General features: G+C 38.6%; 1 protein-coding gene across 6 annotated transcripts; it reads right to left on the bottom strand.

The window, feature by feature from the left end:
• Positions 1-26,540, bottom strand: NEIL3 (nei like DNA glycosylase 3). Of its 6 annotated transcripts, none has more exons than XM_075421779.1 (11): positions 26,379-26,540; positions 22,923-23,038; positions 17,258-17,392; positions 15,947-16,160; positions 14,667-14,741; positions 11,966-12,132; positions 8,758-8,927; positions 5,243-5,645; positions 3,185-3,359; positions 2,213-2,369; positions 1-1,113 (listed from the first exon to the last, which is right to left on the bottom strand). In XM_075421779.1, the coding sequence occupies exons 1-11, from the start codon at positions 26,493-26,495 to the stop codon at positions 1,088-1,090; spliced, it is 1,755 nt and encodes a 584-aa protein (XP_075277894.1). In that variant the 5' UTR covers positions 26,496-26,540; the 3' UTR covers positions 1-1,087. The 6 variants fall into 6 exon arrangements, with proteins under 6 accessions (XP_075277894.1, XP_075277898.1, XP_075277899.1 ...); XM_075421783.1 differs by lacking the exon at positions 26,379-26,540 and adding an exon at positions 26,210-26,311; XM_075421784.1 differs by lacking the exon at positions 26,379-26,540 and adding an exon at positions 25,213-25,261.
• Between the last annotated feature and the right edge of the window lie 10 nt (positions 26,541-26,550).

Genomic DNA, 26,550 nt, shown 5'->3' with positions numbered 1-26,550 from the left:
TTATTCAAGATGAAACTTCTCCTATTGTAATAGTAAGATTTTTAATGTAGGTTATTTCTCATGCTTTTAAATTATTCAAAATTGTTTAATAGATGAACCAGTGATCAGGACAAAATGTTTTATTTTAAACACTTTTCCTTAGTTTAGTCCTTAGTTTAAGCAGGACATAGTAATAAAGAATTCAGATTTTGCAACTTCAGAGGCTAAATGCACTTTATACATCACTGCTCCACTGTCCAGGCTAACTTTTCATATTACTTATGCATTTAAAAAAAAAAGATACAACATATTCTAGAAACAGAAGAACAGAAAAAGGAAAGCAATTGCAGTAGCTAATAAAAGCAGTTAATCCTTTAAAACTTGTATGTTACATATAACAATATACAAACAGATACTCACTTCTTGTCTGGCTGTTAAGATAATCAAAAGACACAACAGCCCAACTGTTATTTTTGAAGCGTCAATGCTTGGAAAAGTCATTTAACTTCAGTGAGATCTTAACATCTGTTGAAGGCAAGTGATCAAAAATGGTCATATTTCTTTTTTATTTTTCATGTTTAGGTGAACTACTGGAGATTTGCCCCTATGCAAGACATCCAAAAGCATGTACAATTTAAAAATAACCAGACACTTCCTCACAGTAATCAACTGTACAAATACAAATGAGGAACTGGCTAGACAGCAATTTTAAAGATTTAGATGTATAAGCACAAGCTATCAGTGACATACCATTGTAAAAAGCATCATAAAAAAAGATGGCAATGGAAAGTCTGTCTTCACCCTGTGATGTAGCTTGTTTTGTTCTCAGGTGGAGTTCTGTACCACACTTTAACTAACAGGCTTCATGAAGATACATATTTTTTGGAAAGAGTCCACTGAGCAACATAAGGATTATAGTTTCTACAATCTGATTAGAAAAGATTTCCTTCACATAAAGAAAGTTTCAAAAGATTTGAAAGGTATCAAAGACTACTGAAAAGAGGAAGAAAAAAGCCTCTGAATTTGTGTTGGCTGGGACAAGAATTAATCGCTTTCACTTGCGCCATGCCATGGAAGGTTTAAATTGGACTGAAGTTCCAGAACTTTCTCAGGAAAATGAAGTAGTCCTTCCCCCTGAGCAACAGCAAAACAAAACAAAAAGCAGTTAGCTCTCAAAAAGGGCAGAATTAATTCTGAAGCATTTACATATACTGAACAACCATTTACAGCAGCTTTTAAACCTGTTCCATCTCACACATTTTTGGTGGGAAGCAACGCTACTTCCCATTACTGTCTTTAAAAACTGATTGTCATTCCACAACTTGTGAAGCTATGGCCATATCTTCATTTGTTTCATCTTCCTTGTTATCTATAGTACATGCTCCAATGATTTGAAGAATTCTGTTTCTGCTTTACATCACATTTGATAGCTTAGCATGTCTTACTGACTTTTCCCCTTGCTTCATCAAATAGTGGTAAGGCAAGCAAATGTAAACTGAGTTTTAACCACCTAAGAAGTATGATTTTATTATGCATCACACACGGATTAGAGAAAAAACGTTCAGTAGCAACTAGAATAAAATGTTAAGGCTTAGATTTAAAATATGTAATTAACTGCAGAGTCATGTAATTAATTTTAGGGCAGTTTTTGTCTTTATTTTCCCAATCTAAGCAAGGTCATACATTCAACTACGGTAACGTTCAAAGTATACCGTCCATTGCTCTTTCATTATAAGCTCTGAAGAAATAAAGCATGAAGTGGTATTAAAAAAGTATACTGACTTTTTATTTATTTTTATTAAATACATGATTACATTTATGAAAAAGTCTATCAATTTAAAATACTAATTTAGATTGTTATCCATTCTATAAATCACATATGCTTGAAAGTACACAGTGCTGTCAAACTTCAGTGACATTTACATGAGAAACAGAAAACAGTTCAATTTTTTTTTTAGAAATATAACAGTATGTCAGCATATTGCAAGCTAGATGTTTATTTCAAAATAGTGTGCAGCATACAAGCAGTGTTTAATTTTTATAGGACTATGCAAAATTACTCTTTCCAAATCTGCAGTTCTTTATGTTGTTGAAGCTATATACTAATTAACCAGTGAACAGGGAAAAAGACAAAACAAAAACAAAACAGAAATGACCAGGAAAGTTGTGGGCACTTGAGACATCCTGAGGAGCAGATAACGAGAACACCGACATCAAGGAATCCCCTGCATACCTGGCCCGTTTTCTGCCCACTGGAAAAAGCCACACTGTTTTCCCTGCCCAAGAGGGCACACAAAAAAGTTCTTTCCATTATTGGGACCAATCTTCAACACAGTCTTCATAACACATCGCTTGCCATGGTTACAAAATGGAAAACTCAAGTCAGCCCACTGCCAAAAGAAACAGGTTTTAGGCACAGTTTTAGCATATGTGATGGCTATGAATTCCTTATTTTAACATTGGCAATAGAAATAGATCTACAGGGAAGGCCCTAGAAGAAACTCTTCCTAACAGTTAAGATAGTTTGATCTCTTTTGTGATCACTGGTTTTAGATTTTTCTTTAATTGCAACTGCATGCATTTGAACTAGTGTAACTTTAATTGATGTTAACACATAGTTTTCTTCATATTAAGGCATTATAGTCTTGAGTTCACCTGTTAACTGGCTGGTGGTGGGCGACCGAGGAAAACTCTTCTCAGTCACATACACTCATAGCAAGGAGCAGCAGCAACCAGTTGCAGCTGGGGAGGTTGGGCTGGGTCTTAGGGCACCAGCAGGAGCAGTTGCCCAGGCAGATTACAGAATCTTAGTCCTTGGAGGTTTTCAAGGTTTTGGCTAGACAGAAACATGGCTGATGTCTAGATCTAGAGTTTGCCAGTCCTCCTTCAAGCAAGAGGCTGAACTAAACGACTTGTACAAGTCCCTTCAAACCAACATTTCTGCTACGCGTCTGTTTTACGTCACACGGAAGCAGATTAAGAGCATTTGCCCAAGCAGGTGCCTTCTCGGCAGTAAGAGAAATAACTAAAACTGTAACTTCATAACTACTATTATGCTCTTAAGTTTCAATTCAGTGTGCAAAAGCATTTAAAGTTACCTCAAACTTTAAATGGATCACATCTGTCCAGAATACTCATTGCTGGGGCAAGGAAGCTGCAGGAACAAGTGCTTATTAGAAAACATGACCTGAAGTCTTATACATACCTGAAAGTAGTCACACTGAGTTTCTCTGGGTAGAGGACAGGTAAAAAACTGCCTGCCCTTGTTTTCTCCATCCTTTCTCACAACTCTGAGGCTGCAGAGACGGTTGTGTTTACTGCAGCGAGGATGGCCTGCACTTAACTTACGAATATCATCTGCCATTTTTGCTTGAGGTTTGCTGTAATGACAGATTACAAAATTACTCCTGTGTAATCTTAAAGAGATTACCAACGCCACAGCCAAAGAATGCTCTCCCTACTATTACAATAGCTCACTCTGTACTTTTACACACAATGACAGCCAGAGAACTTACTGCTCTAATGCACCCTATTGTGCCTTTAAAGCTGAATGATTACCAGTAGTGAATAGACAAGACTTTTCTTACAGGTATTATAACAGTTTTCCCCAGTATTAGTTCATGTTTTAAATTATTTGAAAGTACTCTAATATTTTTTTTGTTTTGTAGATTAATTTCTACTATACTGCCCACCCCAAATACCAACATATTCCAAAAGAGTGTTCTGCTGTCAGTAGGAAAAAGACCAATACCAAGTAATTACACCAGGCTGAAGACAGAATAGACTCCCACCCTTTTCTCTAAAGTTACAGTAATGCTCCAAATCATATTTGGACAAGTGGCAATCCATCTGAGGGGATGGAACAGCATTCTCTGAATGGAATAAAGTTTCTTTCTTTCTTTCTTTTTTCCTCATGATTGAGATAGTCAGAGATTATCAAATACAATACACAAGGCTCTATTAAAAAATGGTAACTTGAAAAAGAATAATACTCTGAAATGCATATGTACAATGTATCTATAGAGCAGAAAAGCAGTGATGAAACATTAGTGAAAAAAGAAAAGATTAATTCATTCATGTTATCAGCTTAGGAATTTTATGTCCTCTTTTATGTCTGAGGGACTGCAGTCCTGCAGACATCAGTAGCTGTCTTCCAACACCTCATTAAAACAAAAAAACCCCAACAAATATTTTTTACAAATGTTACAAAGTATTTGGTTTGGGTTTGTGTTGGTTTTGTGTTGTTTTTTTTTTTAAACTTTTAAGTTGATGACTTTCTATAACTACCTGTTATTGTGTTCGATACTGTCTCATTTCTTCTTTGCACTCCTTTGTTATCCTCAGTTATCCTGCCTACATACTCAGTTCTCTGTAGTCCTCTACTGGGACAGCAAGCAGAAAGCATATTTATACAGCCTAACCCGACTAGCCAGTGAGATCCTGTTTCAAAACCGGTGCTTCAACAACACAGGAAATAATTTCTGTATTTCAGAACAGACACATGACCAAGAATTTTGGAGCATATCATTAATATGTCACATTCACTCTGCATAATTTACCACTGTAAATGACACCTACCTCACTCTCCCATTACTGCTGTGTGTGTCTACCCAACTTTTCCTTGACAACCCTAACAGGTTCTTACGTTTCTCTTAACTAGGCAATGGATGTGTCTGAACAGGGCTTTGTAAATAAAAATTCAGGATGGGCAGAGCATTGAAGTAGTTACATACAGGATGAGGAGGAAAGTTAAGACAAAATAGTGATGGGAGGTTTATCAAGGTACCAGTACAGGGCTTTACATCATGGAAGAATGTTGAAAACTGCTAGCTGACAAATAACTTTAATGAGAATATAATTCAGCTACTTTCCTTTTGTCATCTTTCACAATGACTTCAAGATCTCTCTAAGCAGACAGCAACTACAGTGCTAAAGTCAGACATCTCCTTAGGTAGAACTGTGCCCATTGACCTATTAGAGCTGTACTGTCCTGTTCCATGGGAACAGCTGAACTGTGAACAGCTGTTTAGCTAAAAGCAGTACCGGCCAGATGCCAAAATCAGGACTTTTCCAGTGACAGCCTAGGTCATTCAGTGCTTTTGAAATCTAAGTGTAATTTTAGTTACCCAAGAATAAGTTACCTCTGGCAGAAATCCAAAGACAACAGTGTCTGAACCCAACAACAGAGTATTCCATTCATCTTCAGGGATAAAGTTGGTTTATGAGACTAGAAAAAGACTTGTTTACATTTTCAAATACATACCCGATTGCTATATTATATTGGTGAATAGAGGGTAGATTATCAGTTTTCTGTTTCTTCTGTATGTGTTCGAAAGAGAGAGGTTGCTGACAGGTGGACAAAGCCATAGCAGGTACGTGTATAGAGCAATCCTTGTCTGTGCTTCCCCCTGACTGGCAGACATTCTTTAGGATTTGATTACAATTGCTTTTTGGAGTAACACACGGAGAACGTCCATCAGATATCTGGCTGTCATTTCTTAAAACAGCATTGTTACCAAGATCTGTTAAGACAAGAGTTGTAGTTCCAAATGCAGCTTTCCTATTGATCTTTATTTCTGTGCTTGGTTTTCTGAAATCATTACAAGGGTACTTTATTAAGTTTCTGTTAAAGGCTGCAGAATCTTCAATGTTCTCTGTCTTTGGAACTAAGGAAAAATAAGGTATTGGTTATAATCCATCTGTGTAGAGTGATACATCATATTTCTGATCTGTATTCATAAGGCAGTGAAAGAGTAAACACCATGCCATCTTGAAAGATCTCAAAACCTGTCACAGATTAGATATAGTACTAAATTTCTTACAATAAAAAAGCTCATGCACTTTTGGAGTCACATACAACGTGTTTGAAGATAACATTACTATTGCTTGAACATGACCAGATGTGAGCAGTACTCTGTAAATGAAAGCTATTCGAGAATTAACTATACAAAATTGAATTTGGCCCAAATACAGGGATTAAAATGTCAGATTTTTTCAAAATAACCTTTTATATCCCCAGAACCATGAGATCGCAGGGTATGGTACCTCCAGCAGCAACACATTATCCATTTTTAAAGTATTGTTTTACTATTGACACAAAAAGAAATACTCATTTATTGGGTTTTCTAGTGCTTTCAAGGTTCCCATCTTTTTGAAACATTGTTTGCATCCAAACCTATCGATCCCTTACTGTAAGAAGCTTCAGAAGCAAACAGTTCAGACATTTACTTTGCATTTATTTCCTGACATGAACAACAGTGTGTTTCTTCACAGAATCAGAGGCCCACCTAGTGGGCAACAGTCATTCCAAAAGAGTGTACATAATTTATTAATGCCAGCTTAATAAATAAGGATCCTGTAGGTAATCTTTCCTGAGAAAACGGTGAAAAGAAAAACTTTACAGGGTCCCTGTGTGCAGTCTTTGTTAAGTAGCTGTGAAGCGGTAGTATTGAAGCCCTTTCTTTTCTATCACCTCTAGAGTCTCCCTCCTACATCTTCCCCCCATACAAGGAAGAGGGAATTAAGCAGAAGAAAAATGGGTAGATAAGGCACATTCTCTCCAAAGGCATTCTCCTTCAGAAACAAAATAAGACTCCCTACAGTTCACTCCCAACAATGCTTGTTTCTGGGCAACTTCCATTTCACCACTGTGAAACACACCGGTTCCAGTGCATTCAGATTTGTTTAAGAAAGAATAAGAGCCTGGCCTTGTACTTCGCAAAGGAGCAAGGAAATTGAGATGTAATGGTAAATAGTTATCTCTGCCTACAGACTGAATTATTTCAGCTGTACGGCCAGCAACTAACTTTACGTACCAAATATTCTGTCCTCAAAAATTCAAATGTTTCTGCTGACAGTAGTTAGTTTTAGAAACAACACAAAAGACAAAAAATTAACATAGTTAGAAGGCAAGGAATCTTAAAGTCTGAAAAGACAGAGGTAAGCAAAATCATGGTTAAAAAAATCTCAAATACCACTCCTATGATGCAAAAATAAGTCTTAGTTTTTAAAAATAATTTTTGTAATAGTATTCCACCAAATCTAACACCTCGTCAAATTCCAGGCCTGCTTTCAGCAATGGCATATAGCTAAACAAGTGAAACTCAGAAGTACAGGAGAAGGAACAGGATTTTGTTACGAAGCTTAAAATAAAGCATTTGTGCACATGCCATTACATATTTTAAGGTCCAGCTGACTATTAATTCCAGGATAAGTGTTAGATGGTAAATTTGAGTTTGTGGACAGATTAAAATTCCATGTTTCTGGCACCAATTTTGTAGGAGAATTACACAAGTTTAGCCTCTCCTGGCCACAAGTGCCATGTAAGGCATTTTTATTGATTCCTGGCCCGAAGAAAAGGACTTTAGCTAGTGTAAGATAAGAGTTTCACACACATCACTCCATTCATAATAGGAATAACTAGAATGAAGCAGTACTTTAAAAAAAGCATTGGAACTTATTTTATAAGAACCAAGATTAGTACCATAAAGTCACTTCTTTACCAGCTAGGAATCTGGGGGCACTTTGGAAAGTTTGGCTTAAAGTACCATCAAAAGCTATGGGAATGTGATCTTTAATTCCAATTCCAGCACATATAATTTGAGTCATATAGCTAAATTCAGTGACCTTTTAACAATAGGTCTTGCAGCCTCCATAAAAACATTTATACTTCTTAGACACAAAAAGCCTGTATATTGTTTACAAATATCTTTTCTTTCCGTTTTGCAGCACTGGAACTGGAAAAATAAAGAATTAAGTTGTAGTATGTGGATTTCAGCCACTTCATTGAATAAATCACTACACAATGTGAAATGGAGAACTAGTTTTTGAGGTAGAAATGTTTCAAAATGGAATTGTTATAGAATTAGCTTTACCCCTAAAAAGCTACACATATGCACACCTCGAGACTTTGTTTCTTGATACATATGTAGCAATCCAAAACGTTTTGGAGCAACAGTCTTGATCCAAGTAACTTCCTGTAAAACCTTCCACAGAGTAATTTACTCACTTTTTCCACAGAAGGTGAAAAAGAATACAAAGCTCCTCTTAGTATAGAAAACAGGTCTCAGTGGAAAGTCTGTCCATTACTTCACTCATCCTTTCTTAATACCTAAATTTCTATAAAGAAACCTGGAGAGAAGCTAACATGTTATTCATTCCATCATCCTGTCCCTTTCTAGGTCTCATTCACAGCTGCTTCTGCCCGCCCGACCAGCAGCATTAAAAGCTCCAGTAAGGGACAAACAACAAATTTAGGTAAGAAGTCCAGAACCATCCTTACTCTGAACTTGGAGGAAAAAACCTAGCCCCTGAGAAACCCAACATCCTTTTGGAAAGGGTTCCAAAATATACTGCTTTTATTTTAATGAAAGAATGATAATTACTTTTCTGCCCCCTGGTGATTTATCTATCAGACATATGCTGCAAGCTTCTAATGATTTTAAGGAGAGCTGAAAGAATGGCATTTTGCCTCACTCCTTGCCCCAGTAAAAACAAAGGCATGTCTATAGAATCATAGAATCACACCTGCACAAAGCTGGAAGACACAACACTTTTAAGGTTTAAGACAAGACAGTTTCCATGATTGTCTGTGGTTTTGTCCCAAAAATCTGACTTTAAGTTAGCCAAAGTTACATAAATGCAATTCACAAAGACACACTTCTACAGTTCTATAGTTGTAAAAACCGCATCAAAACTACAATCCTCACTGCATAAAAATGACAATTCCCCCTCCCCCCCCCGCTTTCCCAGTACAGGTTCCAGACAACCTTTCAATACCTTCAGGCCTTGAAGTCAAACAGGCATCACAAATTTCAGCAGAAGGCTTGTTTATTAGGGTACAGCGCATACACGTCCACTCCTCTTCAGATTTGAGAGCTACATGTTCATTAGAACATGACCCCCTGCCACATGCCCAGCCAATTAGGCTGTTTCTAGTTGGCAGTTTGCTGTGAAACAAAAGAATGATGTTAGTCTTTTGTGACGTTTCTTCTACAAATTGCCTTAGACCACTATGTGCAGGGAGGCACAGGGCTAGAGAACAAGTACACAGTGTTATGCCTGCCTATCATAGCTTGGACAGCATGTCATGGTTAAAGTTTGATTTTTTTTTTTTTCTTTACCTCAAGGGCAAATCCTTCGCGATGCTGCAGAAGTAATACAAATCAAAAATTTAAACAAAAATGGACTGATGTACTCTCCAGCACAATGCCCCAGCCTCTCTCAAATTCCCTATCATTTTCAAGTATTGCAGCAAGAAACTTGGCAAGAAAAGCAGACTGTTTCAGTACTTTTCCCCCATTCCTTGTACAGAACACTTACTAACAAATGCATTACTGGGTGAAGAACAGTTCAGAAGCTGAACTACAGAAAGTCACACAATGTAGCAAACAAACATTTTTGCTCTCATTTAAATGATATCAATTAGACCACATTGTTATCATGACAGCCAACAGAACTGAAAACCTTAAAATTCAGAAAGCCTTTCTTGCATGTCACCATTTGCTGAAAAGCCTTTTAACATTTAGGAGCCTGATCAGAATTAAGGATTTTCTTTTTTTTTTCTTTTTTTTTTTTTTTTTGGTGCTTCTTTTCTCCTCATCAGACGGAGTTCAGAAATGTCCTAGCTGTGACTGGTAAGCCAAAGCTGTACTCCAGCCATCTCTATGGATTTAATTTTTTTCTTTTAAATTATAATACCTCCTAGGTTGATACACTCATTTAGAATGATAGTTACTATTTTACAGTCACTACATGTTACCAAGGACTAATTTTGTCATAGTATCCAAACATCATTAGCATGTTAAGTGTAACTTGAACTTACCTGTTCAGTAAGTATATAAAATTTTAAATAATATGATTGATAAGTCGCCAAGCACTTTTCTGCATAGTTTTTGTGGAATTATGCACTTTTTAGAGACTTTTTTTAATCCTAAGAATGTAAGCACTTCAATTCATAACGCAATTGCTGTACATGGGAACTACTGTGACACTTGTTAGACCTGCCACTTATTCTCTAATTATTACTCTCCTTAACAGGCTAGATTTCTAAGATAATGGTACAGATATCCACTACCTACCACATCTTCCACAACAGGAAAATTAAGGAGGATAATGAGAACTGCTGACATACCAGAAATCCTGTGCTGTCAAGAGGTAGAATAGACATTACAGTAGCCTTCACCAAAACATTGTGGGTAGATAACAAAACAGCTCAGCTAGAAGTGTTAAAAATGGGTATTTTCACATTATTAGATCAGTTGTTCTACTCAGGTATCAAAAGATGCATTGCTAGAATTAATATATTCAGCATGTCATGTCTTGGAGTTTAACTCCACATTGTCCACCTAGTCCGTCAATCCTGTCGGTCCCACCCCACCCCCCCATTTTGGACCACGAAGTATGGGGGAAGACTGTATTTTAAAGATTCAAGGTACATTTGAATTTGATGAGGTAGCTTATAATGGGTATTTTCTTCATTTTTTTCAGTTGAGAAAAATCATAAGCTACTCGACCCAAGAACCACTGGGTTAAATTTTACAGTTTATGTTCTGTAGTAAGTCAATCTGATCACAGGGGTTCCTTTCAGTCCTCAAATGTGAAAAGCTTGGAACGGCAGATAAACCACTTGAGCTAACTACACTTTTATTTGGTAGCAGTTACTGCATAATAGAAAACAAAGCAGTAGAAAACAAAGACCTGACCATTAGGATGAGGACAGCACAAGGAACAACCTTTTTATAGCTACCATTAATGTTTTTCACTGAAATATACCACTGTTCAAGTATTTTAAAAAATAAAAACAAGCAAACAAAAATCCGAAAAAACCCACAACAAAACCAAACAACTACTTGTTCTAGAACAGAGAGAAAGCAATTTTTTTTTTCCTTGTATCATTTTCTAGTTATCTAATTCAATGGAACACTGCTGCCTTCCTACCCTTCTGCAAAACATTTCTCATCATCAATTTCTGCAAATACAGCAGATTGGGGTTATCAGCATGTGAAATATTTATCTTCCATGCTGGAATTTTCTGTATTTGATCTGTACTCAAAGGCGATTTTTAAGCTTTAACCAAAATCCCTTCAGCCATCTGAATCCTGAAAGAAGGTTGGAGGTGGGAGAGGGATTTGTGTGTTCTGTAAATCTTATCTGAAAAAATATATATACACACACACACTAATGAAGGCAAAGTTTGCAAAGCAAAGCAGTATCTTTTATTAGATTGTCAGCTCAGTATAAAAAGGTAAGATTCTGAAACCTCAGATGAGAATTCTCAAGAATAACTTAGGTATGTAAGAGTCTGAATAAGGTGCTTTTGGAACTTTTGCCTTTTGACCCTTTGTGATATCAAATAGATTTTGTGCTTTTCTAAAATAAAAGACGGAAGGCTGCTGCTAACACAATTTATGTGGAACTGAAAGTGTCTCTGTGGCACACCTGGAGTAAAAGCTTTCCAAATCCAATAAGGAGGACAAAAAAAAAAAAGTCCTAAGCCCTACAATATTTGCTGCACTCTGAATTTACCAAAGTTTTAGTTTTCCTTAGTGTAACTCTACAGCCAGAACAAAACTGCATAGATGCACAGCTATTTAGATGTTCCAGGACTGCAGGGGCTATCCTATGAAAAGACTCCTGCCTTCCCTAAGGCATTCAACTCAGTTGTGTGTAAACATTCAAGCCTATTATGTTGATAACACCAAGAACAAGGGACAATTTCTCCAGATGCATTGAATAATTCCGAGTACCCCAAATTGTTTTATAATTCTTACATTTGATTAGAGTAATAGCTATTTCAGCACAGATGGGGCCTTTGAAAGAAATAGTATCAAACAATCAAAGCTTTTAACCAATTTTAAATACCAATGGGCAAAATATTTTTATTTGCAAAGTCAAGTGAATTTAAATATAAAACACACAAGAATCCATTCTACTTGAGAAGTGATGTCCAGCAATGTTTAAAAATGTTAGAAAGTTACTATCATACCTAACATTGACGAGCTGAGGATCCGCCTTTTGACATCGAGAGCAGAAGTAAGTCATCCTGTTATTCTCTCCTAAACGACACACAGTGATCTTCTCGTTGCACTGACCACAGGTTGGGCGCTTGTATACTTTGTAGTGTTTGTAGAGCGCAGACCCAGTTTTGCGGCACTAAAATAGAATATGTTTAACACCCAAGTTAGAGATCCAGTGTATTTTTTATGTCAGTTGTCCTACAGTTCAACTGAAGCTAAAATAAAAAAACCTTCATAAACTGACATCTCAATGACCACATAAAGATATTTAAGGCACACTCATAATGTTATCATCTGTATTTCACTCCTTTTATGAAAAGAATTGACCTTAAATCAGGTATAACAGTGGCTGGAATTCTCCACATAATGAAATAAAAGACGTAAGACAAAAGTCCATACTATCATGGTGCAAGCAAATATATGCTAGGGACCCCCCGAGTGCATCTGGACCAGCTAGCTCTGATGCAGCACCAGTCATCTTTGACCTGGCACCTACAGGAGTGTTCTTAAACAGCAGAAGAGCTCCAATCAATGCAGCATAGAAAACAAAAGTTAAATAAACATAGAACACAATACCAACACTACCTTCCCTTATCCCAAAAAGAACCAAAGACACACCGCAGAGCCAGCTCAGACCTGATGCAACAACCTGGGTTAATCAGTCTTCCCAAAACCTAAAGAACTGCACAATGTAGAAATATTCCAGAGATTCTGTAGGAGCCGGGTAGCACACAGTAAAGTTGTTCAGCTTCATCTTTGCACTGGCCATGCCAGACAAGCTGGCTCACGAAAAGCCACCTGGCACTATGGCAAGCTCCCCAGATCCTGGCAGAAAGTCATACGAAATGAAGTACGGTACAAGCCCAAAGGGCACAGTGACCTAAAGAGCCTCCAAGGGGCTGACAAGCAGGCACATTTCATGAGACAATTCACATGGAGTCAGCAGAGACATACCAAGCTAAAACTGGCAGAAAAACAAAAAACAAAGAAGAAAATCCCAGCAGAGATGCAGCTAAGTCTGCAGAGCCACATGAGTTTCTGCACTACAATTGCAGTTTCTTGGGCACAGTTCAGACGCTACCACAGCTGGCCCAGCAATACCAGCCCAGCTCTGGCAGGGTTCAATAGCTCCAGAACGCATGAAGACCCTTGGAGTTTTCCCAAAATCCAGGTGTCTGAGCGCAGCATATTTGCTTCTGCTGTGCTCTTGTTCATCAGCCTCACTGAATGGGAATGAATTACTAGATTATGCTGGCAAAAGCAATCAGAAGGAATTACCAACATATATTTACAGCAGTTTGCTTTCTCTTCAAGGTTTACAGTTAGTTTCTCAGTAGTAGTCTCCTCCCATCCAGTTATTAAAAAAAACAAACAAAAGCAACAGCTTTTTACATAAGATCCCTCATCTTTGCATCTGTAAGTTGTTGCTGCAAATGATATAGTATGATTACTACAAATATTCTGTAACAGTCTATAAAAAATTATCAAGCACTTCCACTCATATTAACCTATTTTTGTTATGTTTTTATCTTAAAGAGATTTCGGGAGCAGGGCCTAGCTCTCCTTTAAAGGCACTTGACTGGTGAATACTTGCTAAGTATTGATTAGAAAGGTTTTGAAAACGGCTAAACTGAGCTACAGAAAGTTTAACTTGTTTGTTTATTGTCAGTCTAAAAGTCTGTGACACATTTAAATCTCCCAGTATTATAGTTGTCGCAGAACTGGATGCTATCTCTTTATTGGCAGACTTCACTATCAAGTTCAGAGAATGAAAAGATTTCCCTAGCCAACAGGCTGAACTACTCTTCAGTGGGTTGAGGGAAAGCAGACATCTAAGCAGACTGTTAAACAAATTACATTTTTAGCCTCTATGATTGAAAGGCAGTATTAGCAAAGTTGGGTGCCCTCCTCCTGGCCTACCAAAAAAAAGAATTTTTAGCAGCACTAGCTCCTTGCCTTTCATGAATACCAAGAGAAACAGACAAGAATTCCACTGCTGCTGTTCATTTCTCTGCATGCAGCTTAAAGAAAAAAAAATATACCAGAATTAGGTCAAATTCTCTCTTTTTCTATTTTGGAAAGTTAAAGAGCAACCAGGAATTGCAGAGTTTACAGGGGAAGAAATTAAATCCTACCGAAGTTGTGGCAGTAGAGAGAAGCTGGAATTTATTTCACTTTCGCAACGAAAAAACATTGTTTCAGTCAGGAAAAAAAGAAGTTGCTAAAAGTTAGAATCTATTTAGTCAAATAAATATACTTGCTATTTGAAGTTTCATAAAGGAAGCCACATGAATTACCTTCATACCTCCTTGGAGCAGTCTCTAGTTCCCTAGAACTAGACTTTTAGTTCTAGTGTGTGCTCAAGCTACACCAATTCTGACATGTTCAGAGTGATGTTACAGTGCATGCACAGCAAAACTGAACTGGCCCTCAGGGAGCACCTGTTGTTTCTGTTGCAGCTGGGCCAAGCTGTGCACATTCGTACAGTCTAGACTCCCCCACTTTTCCATCATTTGACAATTCACAATTAATAAAGAGCACACAAACCAACATTGCTATTCATGGACACACTTGTCCTGTTGCATCCTTTTACTATTTTCACTGGATGATCACATATAGCTAACATGCTGGGTCAAGTTTTGGAGGTTTCTCAGAAACATGTGCCAATACCTTATAAAAAAGCAGAGTAAAATCACGTGTCATTTTCACCAAGTGACGTAAATGCACATCTGTCAGTTGGCAAACCTGTAAGACAAGAATGACATTTAGAATATTACGATGCAAAAGGACAACAGCAGAAAGACCTACAATGCAGGGGCACTTTGAACACCTTCAGCTGATGTGGAATTGCATTGCTTCCTGTTATGATAATTCTGACTTCACATTATACATATCATCTCATTAAAACAGTACATTTTTACACCCTATACTACACAAACTCACTGTGTGAATACCAAAAAAATGTACATTAGCTCATCTGCACAAAACATTACGTAAAAATTTCAGTTGTCTTCCTCTGTACTGACCTAAGAGTTCGTGATCACAGGAATCACGTGGAGTTAACAACTCTTAGTTTCTTCTTAATTTCCTCATGGATTATGATACAACCTATTTATCATCAGAGCCTCTTTCCTGTGAGAGATCTTCAGGAAGAATACTTGAGCCAAAGGCATTACAATCAGAGAGATGTATCAACTAAATAAGTTTTTGTTAAGAACTCAAAATTTTAAATGACATTTTTCTTTCCTCTGACAGTTCACATTATAGATACAATTAAAATCCAGACTGATCCTATGAAGAACTTTCAGAAATATTATGTCTAAAAAACCTTTCAGTTACTACCTTCACCAGCATTCCTTTACATTCTATGTAATCTCAATCTGTTTTGCAAACATCAGACTTCTTTTCAACCAAAGTTTGGAGAGGCATGCTTGAGGATCTTAACCAAAAAAAGTATGGTAAACAATAGTAGTAAAGCAGATGATGCCAGCTAGCAGGACAGGAAGTAGGAGAAGCAGCTGCAAAAAAAATCAGCTCCACTACATAAACTATTTTGGGTAGTAATTGAACAAAGAAAACCTGAGCACTCTTCACTTTCCTTTATTTATAGGCTGACATTTTAATCGTAGCACAACAGGATGACAAAGTCAGGTTTTGAAAGTTAAATGAATTCCCGACTAAGGAGAGCTTTCAAGTTGCAAGAGAGAAGGCTTAGCCCCACAAAATGTCTCCACTCTGGGAGGAACGAGTAGCAGCAACAGGTTCCAGGGAATGCTGTGACAAGTATCTCCAGTTACAATGATAAAACATTACGTTAGTGTCTTAGAATAACTTATGAAATGACAGATGATAAAACAAAGGTAAGAAGATGACAAAATGTTACATAAATATGTATTTACATTCTTAATGCTTTGGTGTAATTTAAAACAATCTTGAGACACTTCACCCACCTTAACAGCTGGATGGAGACCACTGTCAAATAGTGCTTCATTTTTAATGATATTTCCCACTCCAGGTAATACTGCCTGATCCAATAACACATCGCACAACATGCGGGTTTTCTGCTGCTTAATCTCACTTTCTGCTCTTAAGAAGCTAAACTTTGGAGAACAGACATCTAAGCTTTCCATCATTCTCACTTTCTGTTCACTCTCTGCTGCATTTCTGAAAGAGAAAAATACTTCAAGATCTATTTTTATCTTAATTGTATGCTAATATAGTAGTACTGTTTGAAAAAACACATGAAACCATAATAGAACATTATATGCAGGTTAACAGAAACCATGAAAATACCAGTGACAGGAAGATGCAACAGAAATTACATTAACCACTCCCACCAAAACCAGGTCAACGATACATGCATGAACATGCATCTGGTCCAATGTACAAGAAATCACCCTCATTCTCTTCACATTAGTTTGAAAAATAGTTGCCAGATCCTTGCTTTAAAACTACTGCCACCATGAAAAGACCATGAGTATGGAACATCAGCCATAACTAACAGTAGGTTTACGTGGTCCATTAGTTACATGAGAATATAAGATATATTTTCTTAAACCTTTATTTTATTAGGTTAAGCATAATCATAAAATGAAGACCAAACAGTTTGAAAATAATACAGTACAAGAAGTCTCAGACTGACATAAGCTTTTGCTTTGTAATATTAAATATGCATATATATTACTTGAATATACATGCTCCTTTTCACCCAAGAGCCTCAAATGCTTTAAAATCAAGCTTGCTACGTTATTTCTATTAGCAGTGAGAAGTACAATGCTGATGGACAAAAACATCCACTTAATGTCAGTTAGAACAATCATATCAATTTGCTTCTAAAAGAAAATAAAAATAAAACCACAGTCTTGGGAGCATAAAAATTTGAAGTCAATAACCATAACAGAATCTCATTCTTGTTCAGGAAGTGAGACTTGCATGGAAATTAAAGGAGCAATGGGGTTCAGCATTCAGATCTATGGACAGAATTAAATCCAACTTTCATTCCCAGTCTTGACATTATCTAAGGAGGCTATGGCATAGAACTACTTTAACTGTATGTAATTCTGATACAAAAGTAACAAAATTGAATTACTATACCAATACATGTGATATGTTTAGAAAGTTTTGTTTTGTTTCTTTGTGTCTATGATGGCTTTCACCCAAGTGCTTCACAACTGCTCTGTGTTTTTTCATTATGTTCTTAAAAGGACATCATAAAAAGATACAAACCAAGCTGTGTTTAACTTGGTTAGTTTTTGCCCTACCTATACTCCACTGTCACCTCAAAAAAACAAACAGTATCCTCTGTAAGCTGTATCTCCAAAACTGGTAGCATGCCATGTTTGTCTTTGCTTCCGTCAGGATTAATGAGCATGGAACCGTTCATTCCGAAGTGAATCCTGAGAGAGAAAGAGAGTTCTTATGGATGTTTTATCTTAACAATGTTTCCAAGCATTACACTAGTCTATTTTTTGAAGTTGTGAACTATTCTTACCTAACCAAGTCACAGAATCACAGAATCACAGAATGGTCGGGGTTGGAAGGGACCTCCGTGGGTCATCTAGTCCAGCCCTCCTGCCGAAGCAGGGTCACCTACAGCAGGCTGCAGAGGACCTTGTCCAGGCAGGTCTTGAATATCTCCAGAGAAGGAGACTCCACAACCTCCCTGGGCAGCCTGTTCCAGTGCTCCGTCACCCTCAGAGGGAAGAAATTCTTCCTCATGTTCAGACGGAACTTCCTGTGCTTCAGTTTATGCCCATTGCCCCTTGTCCTGTCACTGGACACCACTGAAAAGAGCTTGGCCCCATCTTCCTGACACCCACCCTTCAGATATTTGTAAGTATATATTAGGTCCCCCCGCAGCCTTCTCTTCTTCAGGCTGAACAAGCCCAGCTGCCTCAGCCTCTCCTCATAGGAGAGATGCTCCAGTCCCCTCACCATCCTCGTAGCCCTCCGCTGGACTCTTTCCAGTAGCTCCTCATCTTTCTTGAACTGGGGAGCCCAGAACTGGACAGAGCACTCCAGATGAGGCCTCACTAGGGCAGTGTAGAGGGAAGGAGAACCTCTCTCGACCTACTGGCCACACTCTTCTTGATACACCCCAGGATTCCATTGGCCTCCTTGGCAGCCAGGGCACACTGCTGGCTCATGGTTAACCTGTCGTCCACCAGGACACCCAGGTCCCTCTCCGCAGAGCTGCTCTCCAGCAGGTCCACCCCAAGCCTGTACTGATGCATGGGGTTGTTCCTCCCCAGGTGCAGGACCCTGCATTTGCCTTTGTTGAACCTCATCAGGTTCCTCTCTGCCCAACTTAAAGTCAGTATGCATGTACATTAATTCTAGTCATTAAGAGTAACATGGCAGCAAACTGCTTGCTTACATGGTGCTCAGTTCCCAGAGAAGAACCCTCCCCAAGTCAGAAACACTTCAAAACAGCAGTTTTCCGGTGGTCTTCATAATTCGTTACATAGCATTCAAACCTGATCGTTAAGTAACACACTTTTCTAGTGTTTCACACTTAGACTTTTTTCACTTGACATGCTTGTCTTCCAACAAAGGTTCTTAAGTCCTCAGGGAGGCTGAAAGAAATGATGCTACTTTACCAGACAATTTTCTATTAAATCAGGCAGAAGTCACCTGGTATGAAAGGCAAGATTTCAGTCCTCACATTGCCAACGCTGTTATCATATCAAAGCTACTTCCAATAACACCATAAACAAAGTAATTAACATCTGCCATATGCTGTTTTCTGCTTTACTTTGCCCACAACCAAGGCAAAACCTGCAGGTCAATTAAATATTAAAAAAAGAAATAAACTGAAAAATGCACAGATGGCAAAGGATTAAAGCAGATTGTTTCAAGCATTCCTTTTAGAGATCGCTAATGCTTTAAGAGGTCTTACATTTTATAATATATTCTGCTGGAAGTGGGTATGCTTGAGCAGAGGAGAGGTTTGACCATGGTCTCACAGATTTTATTTGTTACAAATTCCCCTGGTACATTCAAGTCCTAAAAAAACATAAGATAGAGGAAGTGTCCTACTTCTATACTTTGTATATCAGAAAAGGTGGATTATTTTGTAAACACCAAAAAGATTCAACAGATTAAACTACAAATGCAACACAGGGTGTATATTTCTTTTTAACCCTTCTTTGTTACATTTCAGGAAGGAAAGGCATTTTAAATGTTTGCAGATAGGTTAAGACAACATTTCATTAAGCATAGTCTTAAAGTCAACTCTAAATAGTTTCATTTATTTATTCATTAATTTTTTTCATTTTTTAAAAACCTGTGTCTTTCCAAAGCTCTCTTCTTACAAGTCAGTTCAAGTGATAGTTATTTCAGCCACTTTTCTTTTCAATAACCATTTCCAGAAATAATTCACATTAGTAGCCGATGGTTTCATTTACCAAGCCCCAGTACACTGAAAGAAGCATCAAGAATCACAACTAAACTACCTTAGTGACTTGTCAGTTAATGACTAGAAAAAAATAATTGAGTCATTGCTACACAATTACATTCAAAAGCCTTAAGAAAGTCACAAAATCTCACTCCAATGTGTTTCATTACCTTTGATGTCCTTAAATAGCACAACACAGAAACCTTCTCATTTTAATTACAAATAGAAAAGCCATGCTAATTAAACCTATGATCTGTTATTCAATGATAGCTAGCAGTAAGGAGTTGACATTCTTTTGTTATTTTAAAGTAAAAAGGTAATCTTTTAGAATTTTTTAGTGCTATACAATATTGTAAGGTTATGCTTTTATTTAAAACATTTTTCCTTATAAAAAAAAAAGATCAGTAGCAGCACAGTTAAACTATTATATGGAGATGTAAAAAACAGTGACGATTCACATTATGAAGTTTTAAGGGCCTAGATGTAATTTCCAGTCAAGGCAGTGGATGTTTTTCCTTTAAGGGAGTTGGAGTCAATAATTCTCTCTTTCCTAAGAATATTTTTGTCTATTTTCAGTTATGCAAAAACATATGCGCATGATCAATTTTCAGAAACTTTTCTAAACCATTTATCGCTACAAATTCACATCAGTAGAACACTGCAGAAACTAAATTCAGGACAACCTCTCTCATGTAACCCTGTCTTTTCCATGGCAAAACATGCAGTCCACAGAAGCCTCTCCTGCACAACTCACAAGTATCAGAGAATTTTTTTTTCAACTTTCATTGATTATTTAAGTGACTTTCAAGGCAAAACTGGAAAAAAAAGAATCCTCAGATTCTCCAAAAACCTTGTCTTTATTCAGTAACTTTAACGTCCTTGTTTAAAAGGACATCAAAAAGTACTGGTTTCTTCAGAAGGTGTCATTGCTCATTTGTATTCCTAAAAAACGCTTCTACTGCCCACCATGAATTGCCAGTACACTGAACTGAACTTCATTTGCTAATTGCTATACATACTATGGCAACACTTCAGAAGTATCCTCCTCATCTGTAAGTCAGACGAGCAGCAGCCAAACTGTATAAAACAATTTCATGGCCAGGTTATCTTCTCCCACCAGGCAGTCATTCTCCACTTGAGAAAAATCGAGGAACATAAAATGAGTTAATTACCCTTCATGGCCCAGTCTTTCACATGATATGTCTGACTAGCATTATTCCAGCATGACTACCAGCTTTTTACAGGTAATCTTAGCAGACAAGAAAAGTTTTGTTATGTTGAGAAACCACATACAGATACAGAACCTTGTATGGCAAGAAAGTCCTATATTTGAGAGTTAACTTTGATAAAGAAATAAGACATCCTCTGAAGATGTATTCCTTATTGCCTCTCCCAGTAACAATCCTGGCAGCCAGTCTAAGACTGCTCTAAGATGCCTTTTCTGAACCCTTCCCCTACCTCCCCTCAACACCTTTAAGATGCATAACATACATTTTTAAAATAAGAGAACGAAGATCATTATCAGATAAGTAAACTTCTGCCTCCTGTGTGGAACAGACCTTTTCTGCACATAACCGCTACAATGTTTCCAATCAAATAAGTGACACAACTAAAGGAACTTCTTAAATACAGTTCCCAGAGCTACAATAACTGACGAACTGATGAAACTGTTATTATCAAATGATAACTGAAGGTTGTTTTCACTAAGTACAGTAAGTTATTGCATTGGCTGGAAAGCTTAAGAATTATTTAAGATCTTCCAGGGTCAAAGGAATATATGTTCCATACAGAAAAGAGAACTTGGCCACATTTTCTTTCTCTTTGAAGAGAACTTTTGCAAAATGCTTACTTACATTCCTTAGTAATAGCTTTTTTCTTCTGATAATGTAATTCAGTCTGATGAAACAAGGTTTTCTTGTTGTATAATTTACTCCTTTGCTTATCCAATCAATTTGTAATAGATGCAATAGTCATTTTAAAAAGGCTAATATCTGTGTCAGTTACCTCCCCTGCTTTTTTTTTAATCTTCCTTTATAACTGACTTATCTTTATCTTTTTCAAAACTGCTTTTTCTTCTCTGTTTCTATTTAATAAAGCACAATACAAAGCAAAAGAAATTGATTAGGACCATAATCCTATCCTTCACAAATACAAGTAGCTTTAAACATATATGCAGTCCGGTCCTACTAGTTACTTGTATGATTGTCATGTAAAGACTGGTATGTGCTTGTAAGCCTAGTCTAATAAGCATGCAGCACTATATCTGATTGGTAGCAGGGGCCTGCTACCAAAGACCAGTCTACACACCACCCCAGGAAACTACTAATAGATCACTGCCTTTATTTATCCAGCATGCAACTACTTTAAACTGTTTCACTTGCAGGCAGGTGTATTCAGTTTCACCTCCCTCCTACAACAGCAGTGCTACTGGCAAAATATTATGTCACAGAATTGTAGGATATTTGTTGATATTAATAGTTTTAAATGACCTTACACCTTTTTTTAAGATCAGTCACTAGGTGACAAAGACTACACTAAATGTAGAATTAATGTTGTTTTCCCTTTTAAAGATTTAGAAAGATGAGAATTATGTTGCAATCAGAAGGGTAAAATAAAAGTATTAAATGTCAGCCTTACCTATTAAATATAAGGACCTTATCTACGTATTCTATACTAATTGCCATAAAGAATGAGAGAGGATTTTTTAATAATCCACGACACTGTGCGTTTGGTTATATTTTCAGTTGACTGCAGTACAAAAGCATATTGAGCTAGAAAAAGTAAACTAGATTCCAAATACAACCTTGGTGGTTAGTACAAGAAGATGTCCAAGTGGTTAAAGAATACGACAAAATCCTAAACACGCCAACAAACCCCTAATAAGTTCTGAAAAGCATGAACAAACAATGATTTGGCAGTCTGGGAGATGTGGTTTCACTAGAAAGTCCAGAGTTACATTTATGATACCCAAACCATTCATCTGCCAAATTTCAAACCATACTTCCAAACCAAGGAGTTGTTAGTATTGTTGAAAGAAAGACTGGCAGCATTCATGTATATACACAGAATATTTTAAGTTTGGCACTTTTTTCACATGAGTTTATTATCAAAGCAATTGAATCATTAAAAATTAAGTACAGAATTTCAGTGTAAATTTCTTAAGGAAAGTTAAAAGGAATTGCAAGTACAGTTTGTAGTGGAAGATATTAAGTAACACTAACTGCATGCACTTCTCTGAGTTTTGACCCCAGAAAATGCAATTTCCTGTTTGAAACAAAGTGTTTCAAGAAATAACTGTTCTTTTTGGATACCTTCACATGGAATCTTCGACTAAGAATAAAGCAATAAATTATCTGAAAATGTAAGTGACGAAATCCAGTATTTCCAGCACTGCAGAGAGGCTGCTGAGAAGTTTCTCCGTAACACTAACTTTCAAATCTCTAAAACTGACATTAGCAAGAACAGGATGCCCCCTCCCCCCAATACATACACAGTCTGAACGCATAGGAAGCCTTTTTTTTGCATCTTACCTCAAAGCTTTCTGATCAAAATACATAAAAAGTTCCTTTCCCAATGTCTCCACACCCCTGTAAACATGCCCAACGAGGAAATCATGAGCAGAGGTTCTCTCTTCACTTGCAGCAGTCTGAAAATGAGTACATACACACGATTAAAATGGAATTTATATGACTTTGATTCTAGCATCAGTACACATTCAGCAAGTAGCTGTATGAACTCATTTTGCAACTTGGACAATATTAACCTCTTTTTCCTTAAGGAGCTCTATCAAAACCAGTAAGACTATTAACTTGGGAAGCAGAGAGTCACTATTGCTACTACTATTCGTAACTTAGCTCATTCTTTTCCAAACTGAAAAAATACATCTTTTTTATCAGCGTATTTTATGCCTTTCCTTCAAGTCATGAATTCATAGTAAGTTTCAGGCTGATGTAAACTAAACAGGTATAGTTGGAATATTAAGTAGTTGTCAGAGTGTCATTTCTGCCATTTGCAGACCTACATCCTTCTCCAACTGCCTCTTGCTGGAGTTTCTATCCAAGCCGATAATACGCTTTCAGTGTTTCACACAGGGCATTGCGTATTACAGAAAAGCCTCCACTGAGCCCAGAGGTATTTCTCTCTTCCTACTAGCTGAAAGTCTAATCTCAGAAGATGTTGAGCAGCAGGTGGGACACTACTAGAGGACAAGAAAAAGATAATTGTGAGACTGAAGCAATAACCTTTTCTTGCTTAGCACATGCAACTCCACTGAAATTACAAAAGGGACCTCTGCAGGTTGTCTAGTCCAAACACCTGCTCAAAGCAGGACTGACTGAGATCAGGCAGCCCAGCGCCTTGTCCAGTCAACCCCACAGTAACTCCAGGGATGGAGACCCTCGTCTCTCTTGGCCCTTGTTCCAGGGCTTCACTAGTGTCGTGATGGAAAGATTTTCCTAACACCTTATCAGAATTTCTCCTGTTGTCAGTTGCATGTGCTGCCTTTCATCCTACCATGCACCTCTGACAGGAGTCTACCTCTGTCTCCTCCATGCCTTCCTTATAGGTAGCTGAAGAGAGCAATAAAACTCCAGTTCTATCAGCTTCTCCTTGTGCATCATGTGCTTCAGCCTGCTAACCACACCAGGGGACTCATTCTAGTATGTTATTATCTTTTTCCTACTGGGGAGTCGAAAACCGGACACAGTAATCCCGATGCAGCCTTGCAAGTGCTGGACAGAGGTGAGAACCACTCTCCCCAGCCTGCTGGCTACGCTGTTGTTAGCACAGCTCAGTATGGGGCTGACCCTCTTCCTTGGAAGGGTACAGTAGTGACTCGGACTTAGCTGGTATAGGACCCTAGGTCCCTTTTTTCTCTAGAGCCATTTTCCATCCACCCAGCAGCCAGGCCTGTGCCATTGCGTGACATTATTCTGCTCCAAGGGCAAGACTCTGAAAATCCTGTCAATGCTGAAGTTAAATTTCTGCCAGCCTATTTTTCTCAGCCTGTCAAGGCCCCCCCTGACCAGCACCTTAAGCTACCCAGAACCTGCTGAAACCTGCAAGATGTTCGCTGTCATCAGAGCCCTAACTGCAGGGCACAGATATGTGTACCAGTGCTTCAACCACAACACTTCGTCGCAAATCACATACATATTAAAGCGACTCTGGCGAATCAGCAAGGCTTCGGCTAGTTAGGGAAATTTCAGAGCTACTCTCTACACAGTCTCCCACTGTATTATTACCTTGAAATAATATATTTACCAGGTTTTATGGTTATTATTCTGTCAAGTTGAAAAATAATATTTTTTTGCATAACATCAACATAATTTACTTTGCCTATTATCAAAATATGAAGCAAAATTTTGCTCTCACTTAAACAGTTCATCCCTTCCAATAAAAGTATTAAAATAAGCTGGTGTGCAACAAGGTTTATTTTAGTTTTAAGCCACTCAGATTTGTTTAAACTAAACCAGAGTAAGAAGTGATCAAGATGGAAAAATAACTTGTTTTTTTTCAAAATATTTTTAGTTAAATCCACACCACTTTGGTATCAGGTGAGCCCCTACAGTCATTGTGGCATGAACTCTCTCAAACAGTGCAGTCTTCAGCAGCGGCCAAGGCTTTGGCCATGGTTAGCAGCCACTGTGAGATCTAAAAAGCCCAAGACCCTTATGACGGTCATTTGCCAATGAAGAGAGTCTGCCCCAAGGTGATTTTTACTGTACAAAGTTATGAACATCAATATATTTGAGGGAAATTTTTTTTTAACCCAGAGCATAAATCCTTACTTTAAAAAGCTCAGTCCTGAAAGACACAAACCTATAAAGACTGATCTGTGGACTGCCTATCTTAGGCAGACATATCTTGAACCACATTCTTCCTTAAATTGTTCTTTCATTGAAGTACTGCCTTATGGAGCCTTAATCAAAAACTCTCTTACAGTGCCTTTTTTACACTGAAGGTGGTGAAAAATTCCCCAACTTTCTGTCTGGGGGCATCCAATATACTTACTTAGGACACAAGCAAAGCACCATTTCTCACAGCTGAGCAAAACCAGGCATGGAAAAAACCCTCGCCCCCTCTAACCAAACCCGGAGGGCCATGCCTTCACAGCCCGGCAGCTAGCCCTGCTGACCGACACCCCGGCTTCCCCTCCGGCCGGGAGGCCGCTCGCGCCCCGGCAGAGGTGCAGACAGGGCAATTGCTTTATGCTGCCAGCAGAAACGATAAAAACGAGTAGAAAAATTACATACTGTGCACACTTAGAGCAGATGCCGCATTCTCTATTTATTTAAATAGTTAGTCTAATTAAAAAAAATTTTACAGAAAAGTTATAGAATTAAAAGCTTTTTTCCTGCAGGCCAGAGCGCAGCTTCCTCTCATCATGTTTCATTCAGACTTGTGACAACTTAGGAGACTAAGAAAAAATGAAAATTAGGAACCACTACTGTAATTTTCCTTGTATCGTAGGTTTCCTGAAGCTAAATGATATTTTAAAGCTGACCCTGAGTGAGCAAGAGCGATTCTAAAAACTTCCCCTCATCATTTCCAAAACCTCCCCACATTTCTGCACCTCCAGCACCTCTTCACACCCCCGACCTGCTAAGGCCGACCTATTAGGTTGGTGACAAGATTGCTTGGTAATTTAAAGGAAGAGTAAAGCCGATATCCACAGACGCCACGGCAGCCGCGGCGCAGGGGCTCGGCCGCAGCCGGGGGCGGGAGGCCCCGGGGGGATGGATGGAGGGAGGGGAGGCCCCGCCGGCCGCACCACCCGCCCCGCTCCGCGCCCAGCCCCGCCGCCTCCAGGTTTCACCTCCTCTCCTTCAAACCCGGCGCCGTTCGCCGCCGCGCACGGCCAGGAGCTCGGGCTCGGCGCGGCCCGACGCTACCCCTGAGGCGAGGCCCCGGCCCGGCACTGCCCCTGAGGCGAGGCCCCGGCCCCGGCCCGGCGCTGCCCCTGAGGCGAGGCCCCGGCCCCTCACCGCGCCGCCGGCCCCGGCTGACTTGGCGCTGCCCCGCGCCCTCTGCACCGCCTGGCCCCGCCGGAGCCGCGCCCGCAGCCTCTCTCCGCACAGCGCGCAGCCCGGGCCCTCCACCATGGCCGCCGCGCCGAGGCCCGCCCGCCTCTTCCGTTCAAATCTGGCGCGGGGGCGG

The sequence above is a fragment of the Opisthocomus hoazin genome, chromosome 5, assembly GCF_030867145.1.
Source record: "Opisthocomus hoazin isolate bOpiHoa1 chromosome 5, bOpiHoa1.hap1, whole genome shotgun sequence".
Classification (NCBI taxonomy): Eukaryota; Metazoa; Chordata; class Aves; order Opisthocomiformes; family Opisthocomidae; genus Opisthocomus; species Opisthocomus hoazin.
The sequence above is the reverse complement of the archived record's forward strand: the minus strand, read 5'-3'. Positions and strand labels throughout refer to the sequence as shown.